The 26,692-nt window shown below is 40.1% G+C and overlaps 1 protein-coding gene across 3 annotated transcripts; it reads left to right on the top strand.

Moving 5' to 3' along the window:
- Window positions 1–26,648, top strand: ngb (neuroglobin). 3 transcript variants are annotated; one of them, XM_057860128.1, is made up of 8 exons: window positions 7–1,300; window positions 4,877–5,209; window positions 5,274–5,401; window positions 5,509–5,619; window positions 5,686–5,904; window positions 13,147–13,255; window positions 18,539–18,658; window positions 22,524–26,648. In XM_057860128.1, the coding sequence occupies exons 5-8, from the start codon at window positions 5,807–5,809 to the stop codon at window positions 22,674–22,676; spliced, it is 480 nt and encodes a 159-aa protein (XP_057716111.1). In that variant the 5' UTR covers window positions 7–1,300; window positions 4,877–5,209; window positions 5,274–5,401; window positions 5,509–5,619; window positions 5,686–5,806; the 3' UTR covers window positions 22,677–26,648. The 3 variants fall into 3 exon arrangements, with proteins under 3 accessions (XP_057716110.1, XP_057716111.1, XP_057716109.1); XM_057860127.1 differs by having other exon boundaries at window positions 1–35; window positions 5,274–5,619; XM_057860126.1 differs by having other exon boundaries at window positions 5,274–5,619.
- The last annotated feature ends 44 nt before the right edge of the window (window positions 26,649–26,692 follow it).

Here is a 26,692-nt window from a genome sequence, read left to right on the forward strand (position 1 = left end):
AAGGCATTAAAGGCAACACAAAATATGGCCACAAGGTAAGATTGCTTGGCCTTTTTAGATATTATTAATAGATATGTTTGTTTTTTTAACATGCCTACTTCCCCACCATAGGTGATCATTACCATAATGTCTACTTTTACATGTTTTTACACAATAATCAATTAGATATTTTACTGAAAATATAATATTAGGGCGCTCCAACTGTTGAGTCATCATAGCATTGTGCTATTTTAGGCAAGCTTTAGTAAATGCCCTTCATTACTGTAATGCATAGCTTTCATGAGAATCACCCAAATAATTAATGGTAAATTTTTGTTTACATTTTTAACTAATATTATGTAATTTATCACTCTTTGAATGTATCATCTTCAGCACAATTTTGGCGATGAATACATGATGCCAGTTCCATAACGGCGTGCCAAGTATTTACAATTGTAAATCCAAATTGCTAAGACATGGGTATTAATGCTTTATACTTAGTTTACATTGGACAAGTTTATTTTTATATTCTGAAGTTGAGGTATACTATAACTAAAATTGTTGTTTTACACAGCAAAAACCTGCTCTCGCACCTTGCTTTACAAGAAACATGAATTGCAGGTTTGTTTTTATTAGGGCTGTCAAATGATTAAAATTTTTAATCGAGTTAATTACAGCTTAAAAATTAATTAATTGTAATTAATCACAATTCAAACCATCTTATAAAATATGCCATATTTTTCTTTAAATTATTGTTGGAATGGAAAGCCACTAGACGGATATATACATTCAACATACGGTACATAAGTACTGTATTTGTTATTATAACAATAAATCAACAAGATGGCATTAACATTATTATATTATTGTTTTTTTTATATTATTATTATTATCATTATTATTATATTATTATATATTGTGACCCATAATGCACCACAATCAAGGCAAGACAAAATATGGCTCCAAGGTAAGATTGTTTGGCCTTGATATCGTTTATGGGTAAGTTTGTTTTTATTTACTTGTAAGATGACATGTTTTTAGACATTAATCAATTAGATATTTTACTGCAAATATCATATTAGGGAGCTCAACCTGTTGAATAATCATAGCATTCTGCCATTTTATGATAGTTTTAATGCATAGCTCTCATGTGAATTACTCTAAAGGCAAAATCGTTTGCGGTAATTTTTTATTGTTTTTATTTATTTATTAAATGAAATCATTCTGACCCATAATGCAGCACAAACTAGGTTTTGATTAAATGAAATAATTCTGACCCATAATGCAGCACAAACAAGGCAAGACAAAAGATGCGTGGAAGGTAAGATTGTTTGGTCCTTTTTGATATTGGTAATAGTTAAGTTTATGTTTATATGTATAATATTTAATGGATGGACATGCTTTTATAAATGAATCAATTAGATATTTTACTGTAAATAAAATATTAGGGAGCTCAAACTGTTGAATCATCAGAGCATTCTGCTATTTTAAGCTAGCTTTAGTAAATGCTCTTCATTACCGTGCTGCTTAGCTTTCATGAGAATCACCCAAAAGGCAAAATCGTTTGCGGTAATTTTTTTTTTTTCTCTCATATTATTATATTATTCTGAACGCAAGATAAAAGATGCCTAGAAGGTAAGAGTGTTCGGCCATTTTTTATATTGTTAATAATTTAGTTTTTATATATGGCTACTTCCCCACCATAGGTGATCATCACCAATATTACATGTTCTTAGACATTAGTCAATTAGATGTTTCACTGTAAATACAATACCAACTAGGCCTGCAAGCAGGACTGAACGGGCCCTCGCGATCTAGCGCAACTCGGACGTCACGCAACTCGGACTGTGTGCAGGTCAGGGCGGTGGCAGATCCTCCTCTCTAATCATCTCATTAGAACCTAACATGCTCGAAAGTCGCCTATTTACATTCCCACACCCAAGAGATAAAAACCCCTATTGGAGAAAGTACTACAAAAAAGGAGCCACTACTGAGCTGTGCAGCCAAGCCCTTATTCAAAACTAAAATTAATCTTCTAACTGGGCCAATTCGACCAAGTGTGCCAACTATTGTGGCTCTATAAGCTGCCTGAGTCTCTGAAAAAAAATATTTCCTTTAAATGGCGAACAAAGGGTCGTCACGGCAACAGACAGAGACACGTGGACATGGGCCGTAAATAAGTATTTTAATAGGTCTTGAAACTACAATGACCAACCTGAAAAGAACTGGACATGTATTGGAAAAACGAGTGACTTTCTATTGCCACTAGTTGGCGCTGTAGGGTTGATGCAAATGACCCCTACAAGGCCCTTCAGGGTATGACTCTCAACAAGCACGGGAAGTTTGGCGCAGATATGTTGTATATCTGCCGAGTTATGACTGTTCAAAGTTTTTGGAGAGAAAAATTGTTGACAGTCATTTTCACTTTCCTGTTTGGACCCCTCCGCTTCAACGAAACTTCAATATTTTTCATCAGGCACCTGAACACAGGTCTTAAGGCTTCCCTTTTGCAGGTTTGAGGTAGATTGATTTTTTCCCTTTAGAGGAGGAGTGTGTCCCGTAAAAAAGGGCATTTCCTGTTCCCACTAGGAGGCGCCAGGCACAAATGGTAAATTTTCAATCCAGTCCTGCTCAGGCTAGTATACCTCACACACATGCCAGATTTAAAATAGATTGAACGTTGTATGAGGGAGTTATCAGTCATTTTCCGAATTCGGTGTTTTGGCGAAAAAATGGCCGACTTTGGCACCCCGCCCAGGTCAGGCCCGTGAATGAAAACACACCATTTTTATAACTTAAGATTTCATATGCCTCATGAACAGGCTCGCCAATTTTGAGAATGATCAAACTAATTCCCTAGGTGCCAAGGTGTAAAATGTGCACACTGTAAATCGATAAAAATTTCACATTCAATCCAAAATACCCGATTTCCTGTAGGATTTGGAATGTGTGTGCAAGAGACTTTTTGGAGCAGTTTTGCACAAAGTTTTGACTCTCCAAATTTCATCACTCTATGTTAGAAAAACCTAAATGGAGAGGCCTTTTTGAAAATTTCAAGGGGGCGCCACTGAGCCATTTTGTTAAATTTTTTCGTAACGTTGCAAGATTATCGAACGTTATCCAAAGCCGCATGTATGTGCAAATTTTGGTGAGTTTTTATGCATATTCAAGCCTCCAAATGTAAACTCTTACTGTGAACCCATGAAAATTTCACATTCGATCCAAAATACCCAATTTCCTGTTGGATTTGGAATATGGGTGCAAGAGACTTTTTGGAGCAGTTTTGCATAAGGTATCTACTCCCCAAATTTCCTTGCTCTATGTTGAAAAAACCCAATAGGAAAGGCCTTTTTTAAAACTTCTTTCTGTCGCCACTAGTTGGCACTGTAGAGTTGATGCAAATGACCCCTACAAGAACCTTCAGGGTATGACTCTCAACAAACACGGAAAGTTTGGCGCAGATATGTTGCATATCTGCCGAGTTATGACTGTTCAAAATTTTTGGCGAGACAAATTGTTGACGGTCATTTTCACTTCCAGTTTGGACCTCTCCGCTTCAACGAAACCTCAATATTTTTTATCAGGGACCTGAACACATGTCTTGAGGCTCCCCTGAAACAGGTTTGAGGTCAATAGATTTTTTTCCCTTGGAGGAGGAGCCTGTCTCGTAAAGAAGGCCATTTCCTGTTCCCACTAGGGGGCGCCAGGCCTAATGGGTAATATTTCAATGCAGTCGTGTTCAGGCTGGGATATCTCATATACATGCTAGAAATGAAAAAGATTGAACGTTGTATCACGGAGTTTTTAATCATTTTCTGAATTTGGTATTTTGCCCAAAAATGGCCGACTTTGGGACCACGCCCAGGCCCGACCCTTGAGTGAAAACACACCATTTTGAAAACTTAAGATCTCATATGTCTCCTGAATACTCTGACCAATTTTGAAGACGATCCAACTATTTTCTTCAGCGACAAGGTCTCAAATGTAAATCGATAAAATTTCACATTTGATCCAAAATTTCTGACTTCCTGTTGGATTTGGAATATGGGTGCAAGAGACTTTTTGGAGCAGGTTTGCACAATGTATCGACTCGCCAAATTTCATCGTTCTACGTTGAAAAAACCTAATAGGAAAGGCCTTTTTGAAAATTTCAAGGGGGCGCCACTGAGCGATTTTGTTAAATTTTTTTGTAGATTATCAAAATTTACGCAAAGTTGCATGTATGTGCAAATTTTGGTGAGTTTTCGTGCATGTTCAGGCCTCCAAATGTAAACCCCAACTGTGAACCGATAAAAATTTCACATTTGATCCAAAATATCCGATTTCCTGTTGGATTTGGAATATGGGTGCAAGAGGCTTTTTTGAACAGTTAGGCATAAGGTATCTACTCCCCAAATTTCATTGCTCTACGTTGAAAACCTGAGAGGAGAGGCCTTTTTGAAAATTTTAAGGGTAAAGGGGGCGCCACTGAGCCATTTTTTGACATTTTTTCAAAACGACACAAGATTATCGAAATTTACGCGAAGCGGCACGTATGTGCAAATTTTGGTGACTTTTCGTGCATGTTCAGGCCTCCAAATTGGCCATTTTCATTTGCCCTGAAAAAAGAATAATAATAATAATAATAATAATAATAATAATAATAATAATAATAATAATAATAATCCTTTGCAAAACAATAGGGCCTTCGCACGTCTAGTGCTCGGGCCCTAATGAGCTCAAACTGTTGATGAAAACAAATTACCGAGTCAATAGCATTCTGCTATTTTAAGCTAACTTTGGTAAATGTCCTTCATTTATGTAATGCTTCGCTCTCATGAGAACACACAGTTAGAAGCTTCAGTGTTATAACAGGTTCATTCATTCATTCATTTTCCATGCCGCTTTTCCTCACAAGGGTCGCGGAGGTGCTGGAGCCTATCCCAGCTAACTACGGGCAGTAGGCAGTGGACACCCTGAACTGGTTGCCAGCCAATCGCAGGGCACAAGGAGACATACAACCATTCACGCACACACTCACACCTATGGACTATTTAGAGTGTTCAATCTGCCTACCACGCATGTTTTTGGGATGTGGGAGGAAACCGGAGTTCCCGGAGGAAACCCACGCAGGCACGGGGAGAACATGCAAACTCCACACAGGAAAGCCGTAGCCCGGGATTGAACCCTTGATCTCAGAACTGTGAGGCGGACGTGCTAACCACTCAGCCACCGTGCCACGTTATAACAGGTTAAATGACAAAATTACTATGTGGTGAATGTGATAAACAATGTAATAACTTTTCATTCCCAAGTTCACCTGCAGGAGGAGCTGCAACTCACTCCACCAAGCCTGACCGGAGCGATGAGAGATGCTTCTTTTTTCCCCCCCTTCTGTAGCATGAATAATAACCAGAGAGAGAGCACGTCAAGAGGCGAGCGGGTAGGGGGGCGAGAGCAGGAGAAATAGCAGCCACAGTGACAGATGAGAGATGAGAGCGTGGCATAACTTGTCTTTTTTGACTGCGTTCTGGGCTGGGGTGAAAGCAGAGAGCAAGTGCATCAGAGTTTAAGGCGAAGTCAAGAATCACGCTGGCACCCTCAAGCAGACCTCTCAGCCCGGCTGCTGCACAACAAGTTCCGAGCATACCTTTCGAAAAGGTATGTTTGTTTTTCCTGTGCATGCTCACTTTCCCCCCACTTTGCTTGATGCTTTTTTTCTCACAGGTGCACAAGTTTCGTCTTGAAGATCTACTCCAGCGCGATGGCTCCATCGGAATCGAGCCACCTTGCCGTGTAGAGGACCTGCGCGTTTTCCCCTCCAGAAAAACTTGAAGCCCTGCGGAGGATGGAGAAGCTGTCAGGGAAGGACAAGGAGCTGATACGGAGCAGCTGGGAGAGCCTGGGCAAGAATAAAGTTCCTCACGGCGTTGTTATGTTTTCCAGGTAGCTCAAAATCATCCGTTGGTGAGGGTTCATCTTCTAGTTTTGTTCCGAACTCAACAGCATTTCAGACAGAAAGCAAAAGGTGGCTTGCCCAGTTGCTTGGCGACAGCCTCCAATGTTATTATCCACTCTTAGAGCTGACATGTGCTTGAGAAATTTGGAGATTTTGCCTTGGAAAATTTGCTGTCTGTTGTAGTGTGACTTACTTCAATTGTGTGTCTCATTCAAAAGTGAATGGTAACGTAAATGTCGATTTTAGGTTATTTAAAAAAAATTGTTTTGCCTCATACAGACCAGGCATACACATATGTGGACATTACATCTTTAGTTCATTTGGTATAAAAGTATGGCCTATGTGACCCAAAATATGATGTCCTCATTTGTAGACATTAGAGGTGAAAACCCCTGGGTATCTCACGGTATGATTTGCAATACAAGGCTCACGATAACGATGATCTCACAATAACAATGATACAATAATCATCGATACATGGATGAGGAAATCATTCTCCAAACAACTAAAAAACAAGCTTTTTTCATTCTTCTGCTCTGAATTGGAATGAGTTTATCACTAGTAGACTTAATGTTCATTCACTCCTCACTTCAAATAGATTTTACATCCATGACCGTCAGTGGCAGCCAGTGAGTTCATTTTGGGGCATTTCAGGTCCTTTTCTGATTATATGTCACTTCCTGTTGATTTTGGGGCATTTCAAGGTCACTTCCTGTTGATTTTGGGTGACTGAAAAGGAAGTGATGCAAAAATGCTCCCAAATGAATAGGAAGGGACTCAAAATTAACAGTATGTGTAGTGGAGATGGGGTGCTGCTGACCTCGACTAACCTCTAAATGCCCAGAAAAGTCCAGTTCAATCCAGTCAAAAGGAATTGGACGTCTACCGCCGTCAATGGCACCCAGTGAGCTAATGTATTCTAATGGAAGATTTTAGTCGCAACCTGCTGGTTATTTATTTATTTTTTTTTTAAAACAGTAACACCTTTTTAAAACGATACATCTATTCTTGGTGAGAGCATATCAATAATTTTTTGGGCTACAAAGTATCGCGATACCCTATCGCGATTTTACCACAACCCTAGTAGACACCAGGTCTGAATTATAATTACAGTATATTTTTATGTTGTTAATAATTGAATAAATACAATTTTAATCAAGGTTAAACTAATCATTGAAAAATGAATAAAAACTGAAATATACTAGTTATGGCCCCTAATAGCGCCATAAAGTTGATATTGAATTAAAGTTGTTATTATAAACATTTGACTTTTTCCCTTCCATTGACAATGATATAAAATCAATCTAAATTGGGGGGACTAGATAGGAATGCTCATGTTTTAGTGCCATTGACGGCAGCAGATGTCCTATTGATTTTGACTAGGAATGAACAAACATCTATCATTGTCAGTGGCAGCTGGAGGTGAGTGGGTAGCCAAGAATTTGGCTCAAGTAAGAGTAGCGTTACTTAAAAAAATAACATTACTCAAGTAAAAGTAAAAGCAGTCAACCAAAAAATGTACTCATTTACAAGTAGAAAAAAAGTATTTGGTGAAAATATTACTCAAGTAATAAGTAATATTGTAACTGCTTACGATGTTAGATTTTTTTTTTTTTTTTAAACAATGGTATTTTTTTGTCAGCAAAAAGTTATCCAAATGAACTGTTATTATTATTACCCATTACATAACCACATTAACCCAAGACAGCGAGAGAGAAAAAAATACAGAAATGAAGCATTGTTCGTCCAAAGATCATGAGTGCCCTCTAGTGGAGAAAATAGTTCCCAGTTTGAATAATTGAATTGTGAATAGTTCCTTCATAGTTTGTATTATGACATTAGATTGTTATCAATATAATGTACAACACTTTATTCCTAGAAATGCAATCTATGATGGTGTAGTGCAAGGGTGTAGGTTTGGTCTCAATATTGTTAGGGACAATATAACAGTATAACCTGCACCAGCCCTCTCTGGGTCTTGGCCTTGATGTGGCAAGGGGGCGATACCGTCGGGAGCTCGCGCCCTGTAGGGTCACCCTTGGCGGTATGGTCTCCAGGTAGATTCCAGACGAACAATACCCCAGCATGTCGGTACGCTGTGAGGTGGCAGCCCCACCAACTGACTATCCTGCAGAGGGCTAACAACTCACCCAGGTGAACCCCCTTTTTGTTACGAAAATAACCAGAAAAAGAAGTCGGACTGCCCAACACGGTAACAGACCCCAGCCTGTCCCTGACCAACGAGTATGGATTAACCCTCGTCTCAGGACCCGCATCACCACCTGGAATGTCCAGACCCTTCTTCACCCTGGAGCAGCTACCCTACTATCCCGAGAGCTCTGCCGTTATAACATCACATTGGCGGGGCTCTGTGAAGTTAGTTAGAAGTTCCCTTATCCCTTATCAGCTGGACACCCATGAGCGACAGATTGCTATCTGCTCGCTTCCACCACCGCCATGGCAAGATGACGACCATTGTCGCCTATGCCCCCACGGATGTCGCTGACAAGGACGAGAAGGATGCAATTTACGACCAACGATATGAGGCAGCCGGCCAAGCCCCACCGCATGACATTACCATCGTACTGAAGGATGCCAATGCCACTCTCTGCAGCAGCGATTGGTCGCCCGGCTAAACTTTTGGCACCACTTTTGCCGACAGAACAACAAACGACAATGGAAACCGCCTTCCGCTCTGCCACCATAACAGCTTCTGTATAGTTGATACCTGGTTTCCCCGGAAACTAGCCCACCACTGGACATGGTACAGCTCAGACGGCAGAACAAGGAAAGCGCTGGACCACAACCTGATCTCTCGACGCTGGAAGTTCTTTGTCACCCAACTTTTGTGTGTACTGTTGAGCCGAGCTTGGCAACGCAGACCACTGTCTCCTGGTGGCTCACCTTAGGCTAAAGCTTCGAGCCAATCAGTACAACAAGATTCAACCCTGCCTCGACTCCTCTGTCCTCAGGTACCCCAACATCGCCACGGACTTCAGCAATTCCATCCTCCACACCTACAACGCCCCCTGGCTCAGGACCAAATGGGCGACTGGGAGACCTTTACAGAAGGTGTCCTTCAGTCAGCCCAGAAGGTTTTCAGGAGATCACCATCACCCAAAAAGCCATGGATATTGGAGAAGACACTCAACATCATTGAACAGCGACGCGAGGCACGACTGATCCGTGCACGAAACGAGGCGATTGCCGAGGAGAGGGAACGGTTCTGGCAAGCCGAGGCTGAACAACTAGAGTCTGCAGCCAACAGTAACAACATGAGCCGCGTTTACGATCTACTCTGCCAAGCTCGCAATGGCCCCCACATCAAGTCAGCCCTGATTAAAGACTCTGACGGCAACCTCATAACAACAGAGACAGACTGCCTTCAACGATGGAAAGAGCACTTCCGCCTCTTACTGCAGCACAACACCACCCTGATTCCCCCCATCATCCCAGGTGTTGCAGGCACAACCCCTAACCATGCCTGTAACATGGACCTCATAACACCACAGGAGGTCAGAGCCGCTCTACAAAAACTGAACAACAGGAAAGCCCCTGGCATTTGCTGCATAACTGCTGAGATGATAAAGTCAGGCGGGGATGGCATTGCCGAGTGGCTGACGCACACCTTTAACAAGGTGTGGGAAACGGAGCAGCTCCCCAGCGACTGGACCAAAGGGGTCATCCTGCCCTTCTGGAAGCTCCAAGGCGAGAGGCTTGTCTGCGGGAACCACCGGGGCATCACTCTGCTCACCATTCCTGGAAAGCTCTTCCCAAACATCTTGCTGACCTGTGCTCTCCCAGCGATTAGAAGTGACCGCTGCCTCCAGCAGGCTGGCTTCATGCCAAACCACTCCACATCAGATCATATCTCCGCCGTTCGTCTGCTCATTGAGAAAGTCTATGAATTCCGGAAAGACCAGCATCTTTATATTGGATTTCTAGACCTCAAGGCCGCATTTGATACAGTCCACCACTCATCACCATGGAGTGTCCTACAAGCCCTTGGCGCACCTCCGAAAATCACCACCCTCTTCGGGCTGCTCTACAGCAATGCACAGAGTCCGCGTCAACGGCCGTGACTCTGACTGGTTTTCCATCTCCAGTGGTGTCCGCCAAGGCTGCCTAGCTGCTCCAGACTTGTTTAATTGTGTAATCGACCACCTGACGTGCAGGATCTGTGAGCGAGTACCTGGAGTGTCCCTTGGCAACTACCAACTGACCGACCTGGAGTACACTGAGGACACTATCTGCTCAGCACCTCCTACAACCAGCTGAGGGACGCTCTGAGTATATACAGCGAAAAGGCAGAAAAACTTGGGTTTCACGTGAGCTGGACCAAGACCAAATTCATGCATGTCGGTGAGGGACCTGATCCACCCCCCATCCTGCTTGGCGATGTCACTGTAGAGCCTCTGAAGAGCTTTGTTTATCTGGGGTCCACGGTAACCGATAACGGGGATCTTAAATCAGAGATTCTCCGCCAGAGAGCCCTGGCAGCCTCTGCCCTCCAGTCTCTCTGGAAACTGCTCTAGTGGCACCAAGCCATCTCACGGAAGACGAAGCTCCGAATTTACAACACCGCCGTACTCTCTGTTGTTCTCTATAGCTTGGAAACATGGCGCTTAAACAAGACACTGGCCGAAAGAATAGATGGCTTTGCCAGTAGGGCTCTCAGAACCATCGAGAACAACAGGTGGCTCCAGAGAAAATCCCCAACGAAACCCGACGAGCCCAGACAAATCAGCCCAGAGCCTCCCGCCTGGCTGCACAGCGCCGCATCCACTGGCTTGGCCATGTTCCCCGTCTTCTTCCTGACCACCCGACAAGAGTGAAAGCCCCACACTCGATGGCTTTACACCATCGCGGACGACCTCCAACGACACGGAGTTACCTTGAAGGATGCAAATCTGCTGGCACAAGACCACCAGTACTGGAGGGGCCTAGTTCAGCTGGTCAGCTCTACGCAATGGGACGAGAAACCAGCCCCAAGCAAGAGTTGTGATGATGATGATGAACCTGCATATACACTTTTTGCTTGGGCCGGGACATTAATAACAGAAAACAGATTAGGTGAACATTTGTCACAAATATGAACCTAATTATTTGATAGGCTAAATGATCAATGAAAACAAATCTGTATTGACTCCTGTTAGGGCCTCCGCGCCTCCTTCCTGAGCCCTGCCTCAGGTGAGGGGATTTTGCCTGATTACAGGTCTGATGTCAGATGGGTGGAGCGGCCACAGCTGTGGGCAATTACCATCAGCCAGCTTTAAAAGCCCAGCGGACGCACCACCACATCGCCCGATCAACTCGTCTGTTACTCACGTCAGTTGTATCTCGCATTCCTTACATGATATCTTTGCTCACTGGCTCACGACTACCTTGCTTTCGCCCCAGGTCCTGTTTTCTGCGCGCCCCTCGTCGGATTCCACGCCTGCCTCCCTTCCGAGCTTCCTATTCAGCTCAACTACCCCGAGCCAAGCAAACTTCCACCCGCCACGCTCTTTTTGCGATTGCTAATAAAATACTGCTCGCCAGAAGTTGTCTGCATTGGGATCCCTTCCTGCTCACGCACATCCTAACAACTCCTACCAACTTTCATGTATATTGGTTCAAGTAATTCACCGTTCAATTCAAAGCCTCTACACTAAATTTCTGGATTTCAGTAGCAAATTTAATTGCAAATTTGAACATAAATTAAATATTAGCATACACAATAAATACCCACTTCTTGTTAATTGTTTAATTATCCAGGAATACAAAAAAAAAAAAAAGTACAGTGGTACCTCTACTTAAGAACATCTGTGCATACAGAATTTTCAGGTTAAAACACGCTTTAGTGGGAAAATATTGACTCTTTTTAAGAAAGATATTTTTAGGATAAGAAAGGCAAAAACACAGTATGGCTGGTACTGGAATCTCCTAGAGTTTACTGAACGTAACATAATTACAGTTGCTCATCCATTGGCTATTGCCTAGCATTCCTGGCATCCAGTTGGCTAAGAGGGACCTCTACTGTATGTGTGTATCCCAGCGTCTGCTTCATTCGCCCCTCATGTTCTGACAGCTTTACATGAATATATTATCTTTTAATTCTTTATTTTTGTTTTTTTACATGATGCACAACTCATATTTTATGTTTATTGTCCAAGAATCTAATTGTAGCAGGTATTTGTTACATGTTTTAATGCATTTCTATGCATTTTAAAAGATTAATGTATAAATTATGGGGGGGCTTGGAACGGTTTAGGGCATTTACATGGAAAATGCGTCTCTACTTACAAAATTCTCTACTTACAGAATCTGCAAGTTAAGAAACTACTCCCAGTACGAATTAATTTCGTGAGCAGTGATACCACTGTAACTGAAAAAAACTTCTTAGTCAGGGTATAACAAAAATAAATAAAAATGGAGCCTTCCTTCAGGTAAAACACTACTGCTTTTGTTCACAAGCATACTGTAGCAAAATGCCACAAAGATTTTTTTTTACCTCAACTATGATTAATGTATGATTATCATGAAAAAATGTCTGAATAGTCTTCAAATAAAAATATTTTTAAATAAATAATGTAGAAAATATTTATATATATTTGAAATAAATTCAAGTCATCAGCCAATCAAACGTGTGTTTGATGGGAAAAAATGGACAGGCTCATTCAGCCAGTGAAAAGGGGTAAATGTAAGTCTGAACATAAAGAAAATAATTCACTTAATAATGGTAGGGTCAATTCTACCCTTACAACATGTGGGAAGACAATCTGAATTACCTATATAACTGAGCACATCATATAATGCAAATAATATTGCTTAAAAGTTGGTGGGGACAATTGGAGCGTCCTGAAAAGTAATGTTATGTCCCTACCGTCCCTATGCAAACCCTTGGTGTAGTGGTATATTTGCATAATCTCTGTGCAGGCAGCGTGAGATCGATTCTCACTCAGTGGTGGTGTGATTATGAGTGTGAATGGTTGTCTGTCTGTGTTAGTTACCAGTTTTAGGATGTAGTCCTTATTTACCCGAAGTCAGCTGGGATAGGCTCAAGCACCCTGCAACTGTGACAAGGATAAACGGTGTTGAAAATGGATGACTAATCGTAATCATAGATTTTGGAAGCCCCTGTTCAACATTCGATCAGGAGTATTCCCTTCCCCCCCAAATGGCTTAAGGTATGCAACCTCTGTTCTTCATACCCGTTTAAATCTATGTTTGGTGTGTATTTCTGCTAGGCTTTTTGAGCTTGACCCAGCTCTTCTTACTCTTTTCCACTACAACACAAACTGTGGCAACACACAAGACTGCCTCTCCAGTCCAGAGTTCCTGGAGCATGTCACGAAGGTGAGCGTAGTTGTCACTTTTACAATGTCTTTTAGATGGGGATGATTATTTATATTCAATTAATTACATGGGGTAAACACATTTTTTGTTGTTCTGTGTCTAACAGCTTTTTAAACTTGTTTTTGGTTACAGAATCCCAAAGTCATCTCAGTCTTTTTTTCTATCAGGTCAGGGTTTAGAACTATAGGATCCTCATTTTCCACATTGTATTTAAAAAATGTTTGTTAAAACTAAAACAAAATGTCAAATATTGACATCCAATGAAATGTGAATGAAACAGGAAGGACTGCAATGTTTATTTACACTATTATGATTTTATACAAATGATCTAACTAATGTAGTTCAAGTTACGTGCTTACATATGTACAGTAAGTGGGTAAACTGTGATGAGACAGGCGCGAGTGTGCCAAAGCACACGATAGGCTGAAGTCTGCACATGCATGCCCTCTACTGGCCAACTCGTAACCTACAGACGACAAGGCACAAAAAATCATCCTTGATCTAAAAAAAAATCATCAAAAGTCAGCTTTCGTGGATCGATAGATACTGGCCCATGCTACATAGCTACCAGGTTGACGAATGAGGGAGCAATATGACTTTAAAGCTAGATGCCACAAGAAGAACAACTACAGTGGAGCAAATAAGTATTTAGTCAACCACTAATTGTGCAAGTTCTCCCACTTGAAAATAGTAGAGAGGCCTGTAATTGTCAACATGGGTAAACCTCAACCATGAGAGACAGAATGTGGAACCCCCCCCCAGAAAATCACATTGTTTGATTTTTAAAGTATTTATTTGCAAATCATGGTGGAAAATAAGTATTTGGTCATTACCAAAAGTTCATCTCAATACTTTGTTATGTACTCTTTGTTGGCAATAACTGAGGCCAAACGTTTTCTGTAACTCTTCACAAGCTTTTCACACAATGTTGCTGGTATTTTGGCCCATTCCTCCATGCAGATCTCCTCTAGAGCAGTGATGTTTTGGGGCTGTCGTTGGGCAACACGGACTTTCAACTCCCTCCTCACCCCATAGCGTCAAAATGATAACAAGAATGGTGAGCAAAAATCCCATAACCACACGGGGGGACCTAGTGAATGACCTACAGAGAGCTGGGACCACAGTAACAAAGGGTACTATAAGTAACACAATGTACCGCCAGGGACTCAGATCCTGCACTGCCAGACATGCTCCCCTGCTGAAGAAAGTACACGTCCAGGCCTGTCTGCGGTTCGCTAGAGAGCATTTGGATGATCCAGAAGAGGACTGGAAGAATGTGTTATGGTCAGATGAAACCAAAATAGAACTTTTTAGTAGAAACACAGGTTCTCGTGTTTGGAGGAAAAAGAATACTGAATTGCACCATACCCACTGTGAAGCATGGGGATGGAAACATCATGCTTTGGGGCTGTTTTTCTGCAAAGGGACCAGGACGACTGATCTGTGTCAAGGAAAGAATGAATGGGGCCATGTATCGAGAGATTTTGAGTGAAAATCTCCTTCCATCAGCAAGGGCAATGAAGATGAGACGTGGCTGGGTCTTCCAGCATTACAATGATCCCAAACACACAGCCAGGGCAACAAAGGAGTGGCTTCGTAAGAAGCATTTCATGGTCCTGGAGTGGCCAAGCCAGTCTCCAGATCTCAACCCATAGAAAATCTGTGGAAGGAGTTGAAAGTCTGTGTTGCCCAACGACAGCCCCAAAACATCACTGCTCTAGAGGAGCTCTGCATGGAGGAATGGGCCAAAATACCAGCAACAGTGTGTGAAAAGCTTGTGAAGAATTACACAAAACGTTTGGCCTCCGTTATTGCCATTAATGGGTACATAACAAAGTATTGAGGTGAACTTTTGATATTGACCAAATACTTATTTTCCACCATGATTTGCAAATAAATTCTGTAAAAATCAAACAATGTGATTTTCAGGGTTGTTTTCCACATTCTGCATTTTCAAAAGAGCATTGAATGTGAATACAAAATAAAAATTCCTGTGTGATTCTTCAAACCACATAGAATTGCACTTTAATTTAACAAGAGCAATAAATGCATTTAAGACTAAATTAAAATACCTGGGCTTAGCCTCAAAGTGTATGAAAAATATGTATGAATGAGGATCTAAGTGCAACAAAAGAACAATTGGCTAACTTGCATAGCAAAAGTCCGCTATCTTAAATGCTATAAAATGCTAACATTTTTTTTCAATGCTCTTAACAAATCGCTCAAACACATATTCCCACAAGAAACTTGTAAATATACTCCTACACTAAATTATTAAGGGATAAACAAACATAGTAGCTCAAACAAAAACATACCTTATGTTGGTCTTAACAGGGAGCAGTCGGATTTAGCCATGTTAGACGAGTTTTGGCGAATTCACGGTTGCCACTAGTGGTCAATGTATCCAACCAAATCAATAAAACCAAATGCAATACTTTCAAAAAATTTGTCAGATATGCATGTGTGATCCCGTAGTTGGCTGGGATAGGCTCCAGCACCTCCGCGACCCTCGTGAGGAAAAGCGGCATGGAAAATGAATGAATGAATGAATGAATGCATGTGTGATACATCATTGGAAAGCTTAAAATTTTCTGGGGGAAGAAAAATTTTGAGCAGGAGAGCATTTTTATTTTTAAAATATTTTTTAAACAGCAAAACCCTATCTGGAGGTGAGAGCACACGAGAACAGAATTACAGACGCCATGACTTTAACGACATATTATCGCGTACCTACTTTGTTTCGATCCAAAAACTCCATGTAGCATGTATCACTGAGTGTCAAGACACAGCTGTGAATGGCCACAGCTGGATTTTTTGGGGGATTTTATGGGTGAAACATGGTAATATAACAAGGGGCGCGATGCAGAAATCGCAGACATCAAGGAGTGGTCGAGATTCTTCTTTTTCATATATTTACCCTTTTAAACGTTTTTTTTTCAACTTTTTTTTGTTTGGATCAATTATTTATCATCTATCATTTTGGAGAAAATGCGACAGTAACAAAAAAAATACAATTAAGCGATAGTTATGAGGTGATATCCGTGACTTTTTTACAGACGACATTTTTTTCATTGTGACATAATTTGTTTAAAAGTTTAAAATATGTGATTAATTTTTTAAAGTCTTTTTTTTTAAACGAAATATGAGACATCAATGAATGATTCTAAGCTAAAAACGACACACATTTTGAATAATAAATATAATTAATTACCTTTGTTTTATGGCTCGGTTGAAACTAAAGCGGTTGCACGACGTCTGTAAACTGGGGTTTTCAGGGTAAAACGGACAAATTAAAAATAGTTTGGGGGCTTAATGTGCCATGAATCTGCTATAGCAGCATATAGACATATTGTTCTATCAAACACAACAGTTGTTTTAGCTTAAAATACAGCAGTTTCTTTTTAAGAGGAGTGCAAGAGCAGAAACTGCTTTTTCAGTCTTGTCTGTGTTTTCCGCCATATGTATGTATGTTGCAAATACAGTATATGTATATATATAAATATATATATAAATATATATATATATATATATATATATATATATATATATATATATATATATATATATATATATATATATATATATATATATATATATATATATATATATATATATAAAACGGACATTAAACAGCAGTTAAACAACTGGTCAATGGTCATGAGACAAAAGTATTGTACTCAACCACAATAAATGCAAAAGTTACGCAATTAATTTGTTCCAGAGTAGCTTTCATTTAATTTTTTTTTTTTCGTATGATGAATCATGCTTTACATGTAAATCGCTTAATTCGTTTCAAACTATACTAAAAACACAACACTACATTTGCTGTCATGTCCTCTGATTGCCAGTCTTTATTTACTGTATAATGCTCTGTCGCCTCCTAGTGGTGCTTAAGTGTAACTAGTTTGTTAGGTTCCAGTACATTCTACAGACGTTATCACATCACTACTCAAGGTCAAAGCAAACACGGAGTACAAAAAGATGAGCTAAATTCAGCAGCCATTGTGTAGCGAATGTTTCGTTTGTATACATTTAAAGTCAATTAGGAGTCAGTTAATACACCATTACCCTGCGTGCAATGGGATTAGTCAAAGGGGTGTTATATACCAGGCCCTGTTCTCTACACTGCGCGACTTGTAGCGTAAAAACGAAACTATTCATCAAACATTTGAGCTTGATTTTCACTCCTCGTCTGCTTGTTAGAATAATACAAACAACACATCAGTTACAATATTGCCTTGCTGCTCGCGGGAATGATTCGAGTTCGTATAATCGTTGGTATCTTGAATCGTTTTTCGTAATATAGTTATAACTCGAACTATGTTCTTGTAACTGATCAGTGTGAGAGAGGCTAATGTCAAAGTTCTTCTAGATACAATAGTTCAATTCCAAAAATTTTGTCGGAAATAATCATTTCTTCATTAAAAGAAGAGGAAAGTGAAAGTCACGAAAAGCTTTTTTGAAGGGAAACTGTTTTTTCTCTTCCGTGAACCAATACAACATACTGTGGCTTCCTGTAGATTGATTGCTTTCAGGTGGCAAGCCAATCGGGGGAAAGAAGCAAGAGCTGCAGACGTGACCGGGAAGGGATAATCTGCATGCATACTATGGCAGAATGTAAAGCAAGGTTAATTTCTGAAATACATTTCATTTTCTCATTAAAAAAGGTGCAAAGGACTTTACTAAGCTTTTTCTGATGGGAAACGATGTTTTCGCAAATGTGACGAGTAGAGCCGTCGTCCAATTGTTGGCACCCGTTTACAGGCAGTCCCCGGGTTACGATTGAGTTCCGTTTGTACACTGGCAGCGCAACCCGAATTTCTGTGTAATTCGGAAATAACCCTTTAAGTACCCATGATTACCCACTAAATCTCAAAATAAGTATCCAAAAACATTTCCCAACATATTACACATCATTGTACTGCCCTTACCAAGACCTTGGAGCTAAGTCCTAGCTAGACAGCGAGCTAAGCTGTAATGTTTCCCCTCGCTCTCTCTCTCTCTCTCTCTCTGTCGGCTGCGCGACTTTGCGGAAGCAAATGCGCTCTTCCTCGTGTGTGCGCGTGCGCTCTTCTTCGTGTGCGCAAATACGTTCTTCGTGTGTACATGTGCTCTTACTCATGTGCGGAAGTACTACCTGCTCTACACTTCTTGCGCCAAAATAAAAACATGCATAACAAAACAAAAGTCAACATTATAATCAAATACACAAAAGGTAGCACAGTCATATTAAGTTAAGGATGACAATCATCCCTCCATCTTCTTGTGTTTTTTCTGACTCAGGTGATGCTTGTAATTGATGCCGCCGTAAGCCACCTGGATGATCTCCACTCCTTGAAGGATTTTCTTCTCAACCTAGGGAGGAAGCATCAGGCCGTGGGGGTCAACCCGCAGTCATTTGCTGTAGGAGAAACCATGTCTATTACTATAGCAGTGTTTTTCAAACCTTTTTTGAGCCATGGCACACTTTTTTCTCGAAAAAAATCCCAAGAAAAAAAATGTAAAAATGAACTTAGAATAGAATAGAACAGAATACAATAGAATGGTCTTTATCGCCACATGTAACCTCCGTGAAGTTGTTCATCAAACGCATTTTTTCATAAAATTATATCAATTGATTGTGCTACGTTTGTGCTGTAAAAAGTTTCATTTGTGCTGCTATTGTTTGTGAGATATTTACAATTCTTTTATAGGTCAATCTGAGGTCAACCAGCCCCCTATTTTGATTAAAAATTGTGTCAATCGTTTTGCTTCGTTTTGGCTGAAAAAGGTTTCGTTTGTGCTGCTATCGTTTTCAGATTCGTGCAGATCGTTTTCGTTATCAGATTCGTTCAGATTGTTTTCGTTATCGAGATATTGAGATATAAATTTCGAGTGATGATATCAAGCAGCCCCCTATTTATTGCAAAATTGACCCGAAATGGTGCAATTCGTTTATGCAACCCTAACCCTGGAAAACAGGCTGTAAACATTTTTTTGTGGTGCTGTTATTGTATAGATGTTGAGATATTAATCTCGAATGATGATGTCACTCGCAGCTTTTCCGTATCCAACTCCCGCTGCTGGCGGAGCGTACAAACTCTCACAATAACAGGGGTGTCCCAACAACTACCGCAAACGTACCACAAACAAATGGCACCCCCTCAGGTCCATTTTGGAATAAATGGTAAAAGTATGAGGTTATGTTGCTCACACAACATAATCAACGATGTGCATTTAAAACAAAACAAAACAAACAACAACAACAACAACAAAAAAATATATATATATATATTTATATATATATATATTTATATATATATTTATATATATATATTTATATATATATATATATATATATATATATATATATATATATATATATATATATATATATATATATATATATATATATATATGCTGGCCAAAAGTATTGGCACCCCTGCAATTCTGTCAGATAATGCTCAATTTCTCCCAGAAAATGATTGCAATTACAAATGCTTTGGTAGTAATATCTTCATTTATTTTGCTTGCGATGAAAAAAGAACACAAGAGAATGAAAAAAAAAAAAAAAATCATTTTACACAAAACTCCAAAAATGGGCCGAACAAAAGTATTGGCACCCTCAGCCTAATACTTAGTAGAACAACTTTTAGACAAAATAACTGCTAACAACCACTTCTGATATCCGTCAATTAGTTCCTTACAATGCTCTGCTGGAATTGTAGACCATTCTTCTTTGGCCAACTGCTCCAGGTCTCTGAGATTTGAAGGGTGCCTTCTCCAAACTGCCATTTTCACATCTCTCCTTGGTTTATGGGATTTAGGTCTGGACTCATTGCTGGCCACTTTAGAAGTCTCCTGTGCTTTCTCTCAAACCATCTAGTGATTTTTGAAGTGTGTTTTGGGTCATTGTCCTGCTGGAAGACCCATAACCTCTGAGGAAGATCCAGCTTTCTCACACTGGGCACTACATTATGCTGCAAAATTTGTTGGTAGTCTTCAGACTTCATAATTCCATGCGCAAGGTCAAGCAGTCCAGTGCCAGAGGAAGCAAAGCAACCCCAAAACATCAGGGAAACTTCACCATGTTTGACTGTGGGGACTGTGTTCTTTTCTTTGAAGGCCTTGTTTTTTTTTCCTGTAAACTCTATGTTGATGCCTTTTCCCAAAAAGCTCTACTTTTGTCTGACCAGAGAACATTCCTCCAAAACGTTTTTGGCTTTCTCGGGTACGTTTTGGCAAACTCCAGCCTGACTTTTTTATGTATCTGGGTTTAGAAGGCTTATTTATGTCTCTGGGTCAGAAGTGGGGTCTTCCTGGGTATCCTACCATAGAGTCCATTTTCATTCAGACGCCGACGGATAGTACGGGGTGACACTGTTGTACCCTTGGACTGCAGGACAACTTGAACTTGTTTAGATGTTAGTCAAGGTTCTTTTTCCACCATCCGCACAATCTTTCGTTGAAACCGCTCGTCAATTTTTCTTTTCCATCCACGTCTAGGGAGGTTGGCCACAGTGCCATGGGCTTTACACTTATTGATGACAGTGCGCACTGTAATCACAGGAACATTCAGGTCTTTGGAGATGTCCATAATTCCTCACGATTTTGCTTCTCAAGTCCTCAGACCGTTCTTTGGACTTCTTTCTTTTCTCCATGCGCAATGTGGTACACACAAGGACATAGGCCAGAGGTTGAATCAACTTTAATCCATTTTAACCGGCTGCAAGTGTGATTTAGTTATTGCCACCACCTGTTATGTACCACAGGTAAGTAACAGGTGCCGTTAATTACGCCAATTAGAGAAGCATCACAGGATTTTTCAAAGGGTGCCAATACTTTTGTCCGGCCCATTTTTGGAGTTTTGTGTAAAATGATAATGATTTAATTATTTTTTCCATTCTCTTTAGTGTTTTTTCATTGCAAGAAAAATAAATGAAAATATTACTACCAAAGCATTTATAATTGCAATCATTTTCTGGGAGAAATTGAGCATTATCTGACAGAATTGCAGGGGTGCCAATACTTTTGGCCAGCAGTGTATTTATTCATTTTTGACGGTGCGAGCTACCCACACTAGCATTGCAATCGACTGGTCGATCGCGATCGACGTAACGGGCACCCCTGTGGTAGACGTTCTTCTTTATAGACTATTCCAAGTAGAGATTTGTAAACGTCACTCTCTAGAGGTGACCATTACTGGGGTGCTACCAGGGTTGCCAACTCCCCGAATATAAAAACAAGGGACACCTCATTGGTAGAGCCGGCCATCCTGATAACCATCACCTTTTGATTTTTTTTTTTTTTTTGAATGTGAAAAGTTATTTTTTTCTATAAACAGTATAATATAAAAATTGTAATATCATAATTTTACTCAATCCTGAATTTGGTGCATATTTGAGAGATACAAGCACATTGAAAAACAATAATTATTGGCAAAGTATTATTTAATAATTATTTAAAAGTGCAAACATGAACTGAGGTCCATTAACAGTTTAATGATCACTCCAAATATAATGTAAAAATGCAAACACAATTGACAGAATACAAAAATACATATTATCATAATTTAGTATAAATAGTGAAAATAAACTACACAGAGAAAAACAAGAAAACATGATCATCATTTTGAACATGCTTTTTACTCAAGCTTTACTCGAATTTCATCTCCCACACTCTATGTTGTCATCCAGTGTCATAATGACAGCCCACAGTACCTTCACCTATGAGATGAGATGAGGGGGATTGTCATTGTTCTGTCAGTTCATTGGTCAGAAAACAGGAGAGGCGGGGAAACGCCCCATCGTATTTGTTCGTACTACAAATTAAACACTATTTTCAATTTTTATGACAGTACAGGACAGAGCGGGTCCCTTGTAAGCTTAATACTGGACGTGTACTTTTATTTTGAATATGGGATGATCCCGTTTTTCAATGGACGGTTGGCAACTCTGACAACTGCTGGCTGTGTGTGCTGCGGGCGGCACACCCCAGCAATGGTGGATGGGGTACTTCCCATCGTTTTGCTAGGATTATTCTATTCTCATCACACCGGAGCACTGTTCACATTTGCTCTGCCACTGTGGAAGAGTGGCATGATTACCGACCATTGCACAGCACAGACACCAGATTTTGCGCATTTGCGGATTCATTCACCAAAAACATTTTAACATCAATTTGGTGAAAGTGGATGATTTTTCACGGCACAGTGGTTGAAAAACACTGGACTATGGTAATTAGTGGAAAGCCATCTTGACTTGTGTCTGCTTGTTTGTGTCTTTTCCAGGTGGTGGGGGAGTCGCTCTTGTATATGCTGCAGTGCAATTTGGGCCAGGCTTACTCGGCGCCCATGCGTCAAGCCTGGCTCAATATGTACAGCATCGTGGTGGCCGCCATGAGCCAAGGTTGGTCCGAGAACGGCGAGGACAAGGCCGACTGAGGCACCACGTGAGCCGTCGTCTCGCTTCTTTGCGGTTGCCATGGAACGAGGTTGTGTAACTTGCAGCGCTGTGGCTTTTTTTCCCCCCACGCTGCTGTACATCTGCTGTACGTTAGCGGAGAGCGCAAAGCAAAGGCGAATGTATGGTGCGGCCACCCATCGCAGAGCTTTTTTTTCTTTGCAAGTAGGGTCCAAGCAAAGAAAAAGCAAGAGGGTTCATTTGTACATAATGCCGTTTATTATATAATCTGACTATAGTGAAATATGTGATGTATCTGCCTCACGCTTTTCAAAGTGATACGGGTTCGGGAGGGCAGCTGTGGGTCAAATTGCGACCAAACACAAAATGTCATCACTTTTTTCCTAAAAGTGTTTTGTTTTGTGTATGTTACTCAACTTTTAATGTGTAAGGCAAGACCTTTCCAATAGACAAGAACTGTTATACACTGATAGCTTTCTACTTTAATCTCTGACTGTTACGGTGTCTTGATGCACCTTTCTTAAAACGGTGTGTGATGCTCCCTACAGTGGAGGCCGTGATATGTATCTCACTAGTTTGACTGTTAACAAATAAGACTGTTATGTGCAGGTAAAGGGCATATAGGAGGATTTTCTACATGTTCGCACTCAAGTTTGATGTTCATCATTGTAATCATGGCTTATTAACTGTGTCGTCGTGGCAACAAAACGGATTGTGGATGTGAATGCTAACACTAAATGGGTGATTCTCATGAAGCTAAGCCTAACTATGTCTTTGAATATTTTAGGGATACATACAGTGCTGACCAAAAGTATTGGCTCAATTTCTCCCAGAAAATGCTTGCAATGACAAATGCTTTGGTAGGAATATTTTCATTTATTTTGTTTGCAATGGGAAAACATAAAAAAGAATGGGAAAAAAAAAATTAATCATTATCATTTTACACAAAACTCCAAAAATAGGTCGGACAAAAGTATTGGCACCCTTTGAAAAAACGTGATGCTTCTCTAATTTGTGTAATTAACAGCACCTGTTACTTACCTGTGGTACATAGCAGGTGGTGGCAATAACTAAAGCCCACTTGCAGCCAGTTAAAATGGATTAAAGTAGACTCAACCTCAGTGCTGTGTCCTTGTGTGTACCACACTGAGCATGTAGAAAAGAAAGAAGACCAAAGACCAAAGAACTGTCTGAGGACTTGAGAAGCAAAATTGTGAGGAAGCATGGGCAATCTCAAGGCTACAAGTCCATCTCCAAAGACCTGAATGTTCCTGTGTCTACCTTGCACAGTGTCACCAATAATTGTAAATCCCATGGCACTGTGGCTAACCTCCCTAGATATGTATGGAAAAGAAAAATTGAAGAGCGATTTCAACGAAAGATTGTGCGGATAGTGGATAAAGAATCTCGACTAGCATCCAAACAACTTCAAGCTGTCCTGCAGTCACAAGGGTACAACAGTGTCAACCTGTACTATCCGTCGGCATTTGAATGAAAAGGGACTCTATTGTAGGATACCCTGGAAGACCCCACTTCTGACCCAGAGACATAAAAAATCCAGGCTGGAGTTGCTGGCTGGTCAGATGAGACAAAAGTAGAGCTTTTTAGGAAAAGTCATCAACATGGAGTTTACAGGGGGAAAAAACGAAGCTTTCAAAGAAAAGAACACGGTCCCAACAGTCAAGCATGGCGGAGGTTCCCTGATGTTTTGAGATTTGCTTTGGGGTTGATCCAAACACACTTCAAAAAGCACTAGAAAATGGTTTGAGAGAAACCACTGGAGACTTCTAAAGTGGCCAGCAATGAGTCCAGACCCGAATCCCAGAGAACACCTGTGGAGAGATCTGAAAATGGCAGTTTGGAAAAGGCACCCTTCAAATCTCAGAGACCTGGAGCAGTTGGCCAAAGAAGAATGGTCTAAAATTCCAGCGGTTTTCTAAGAAACTCATTGATGGATACCGGAAGCGTTTGTTCGCAGTTATTTTGTTGAAAGGTTGTGCTACCAAGTATTAGGCTGAGGGTGCCAATACTTTTGTCTGGCCCATTTTTGGAGTTTTGTGTAAAATGATAACGATTTAATGTGTTTTTCATTCTCTTTTGTGTTTTCATTGCAAGCAAAATAAATGAAGATATTACTACCAAAGCATTTGTAATTGCAATCATTTTCTGGGAGAAATTGAGCAATATACGACAGAATTGCAGCGGTGCCAATACTTTTGGCCAGCACTGTATGTCTATGTACTGTCTATTATGTAGCCCACTCCACTATTTCTTACCAAAAAAGTATTTTGTATGTTCTTAAAAGGGCAGATGAAGAGTTCAATTCTTGAGCACTTTACTGGGTTAAATTTTATCGAATGCCTCATTAACTGTGTAAAAACTCATATTAGAGATACATATAAGACATGTTTTTCATTTTTCCTAAAGTATAATAAAAAAAAATGTATATATAAATATATACCGTATTGGCCCGAATATAAGACGACCCTGATTATAAGACGACCCCCTCTTTTTCAAGACTCAAATTTGAAAAATACTTTTTGAACACCAAATTATTTTTTATACAGCAAATAATTACATTACATCCGAAACGAATGATTATAACAATATATTTGAGAGGAAAAAGCATGCTATTTTGCCTCATTCAAATCTTAATATGTGAACATTTAAATATGTAAATTAAAGTGCAATCACATTCGTAAATGAATGGCTTCTGTTTTTTGAAATGTAAATAAACCATTCTATTGTGATAAAACAACAAAATTGCAATAACTGCATTAACCATCAAGGTGAAGTCTAACTGTAACTGTAGTCTTGAAACAAATCCGAATAAGGAAAAACATTGCAATAAAATAATGCAAACTGGTTAAACTAAAAAGAGTAGCTGAGATCTGTCATGACAGAAAATCACTTCAATGATATCTGGCGCTATCTAGCGTCGTGAATGAGTATTATGTCTAGACCGCGAATATAAGACGACTCCCTCTTTTTCATGGTTATTTCAATGAAAGATACACACTCTTATATTTGAGCCAATACGGTATATACAGTGCTGCTCGAAAGTTTGTGAACCCCACAGCGATGGTCAGATTTTTTGTAAAAAAAACTAAAATAACCTTATTAAATGTTAAGTTATACCCAAATCCACAATACTGACATTCCAAATAATGGACTGAAACAAAAGAAATAGTTATATTGTCATTCTTTATTTAACAAAAGTGGTTGATTTAAGAAAAACTCAGATATCATGTGTGCAAAAGTATGTGAACCCCTTCAGTTAATAGGATATTGCGCCTCCTTTTGCAGAGATTACCTCAACCAAACGGTTTCTGTAGTGACTAATCAGCCTCTCACATCTACTTTGGGGGATTTTTGCCCATTCTTCCTTGCAGAACGCAGTCAGTTGAGAGAGGTTTGATGGGCGTCTGGCATGAACTGCTCGCTTCAGGTCCCGCCACAGCATTTCAATGGGATTTAGGTCAGGACTTTGACTGGGCCAGTCCAGAACACGAATCTTCTTCTTTTTCAGCCATTCCTTGGTTGTATTGCTGGAATGCTTTGGATCATTATCATGTTGCATGATCCACCTTCTGCCAAGCTTTAACTTCAAAACAGATGGCGTCAGGTTATGTTCTAGGATTTGACAATATTCCTCAGAATTCATGATTCCCTGGACTATGTGGAGTTGTCCAGGTCCTGAGGATGAAAAGCAAGCCCAGATCTTGACATTCCCACCTCCATGCTTCACTGTTGGGAGAAGGTTCTTTTGGTGGTATGCAGTGTTGACTTTTCGCCAGACATGGCGGTTTTGGTTGTGACCAAACAGTTCAATTTTGCACCTACATCAGTTGATGAAAACTCTTTTTAATTTAGTCTCGACAACACAACTGTTAAAAAAACAAAAAAAACCTACTGAATTGATTGATTAGGAAATCAGGTTGAAATAATAGAAAATTCCAAAATGTTGAGGGGGTTCACAAACTTTTGAGCAGCACTGTATATATATATATATATATATATATATATATATATATAT

Source organism: Corythoichthys intestinalis, chromosome 15, assembly GCF_030265065.1.
Source record: "Corythoichthys intestinalis isolate RoL2023-P3 chromosome 15, ASM3026506v1, whole genome shotgun sequence".
NCBI lineage: Eukaryota > Metazoa > Chordata > Actinopteri > Syngnathiformes > Syngnathidae > Corythoichthys > Corythoichthys intestinalis.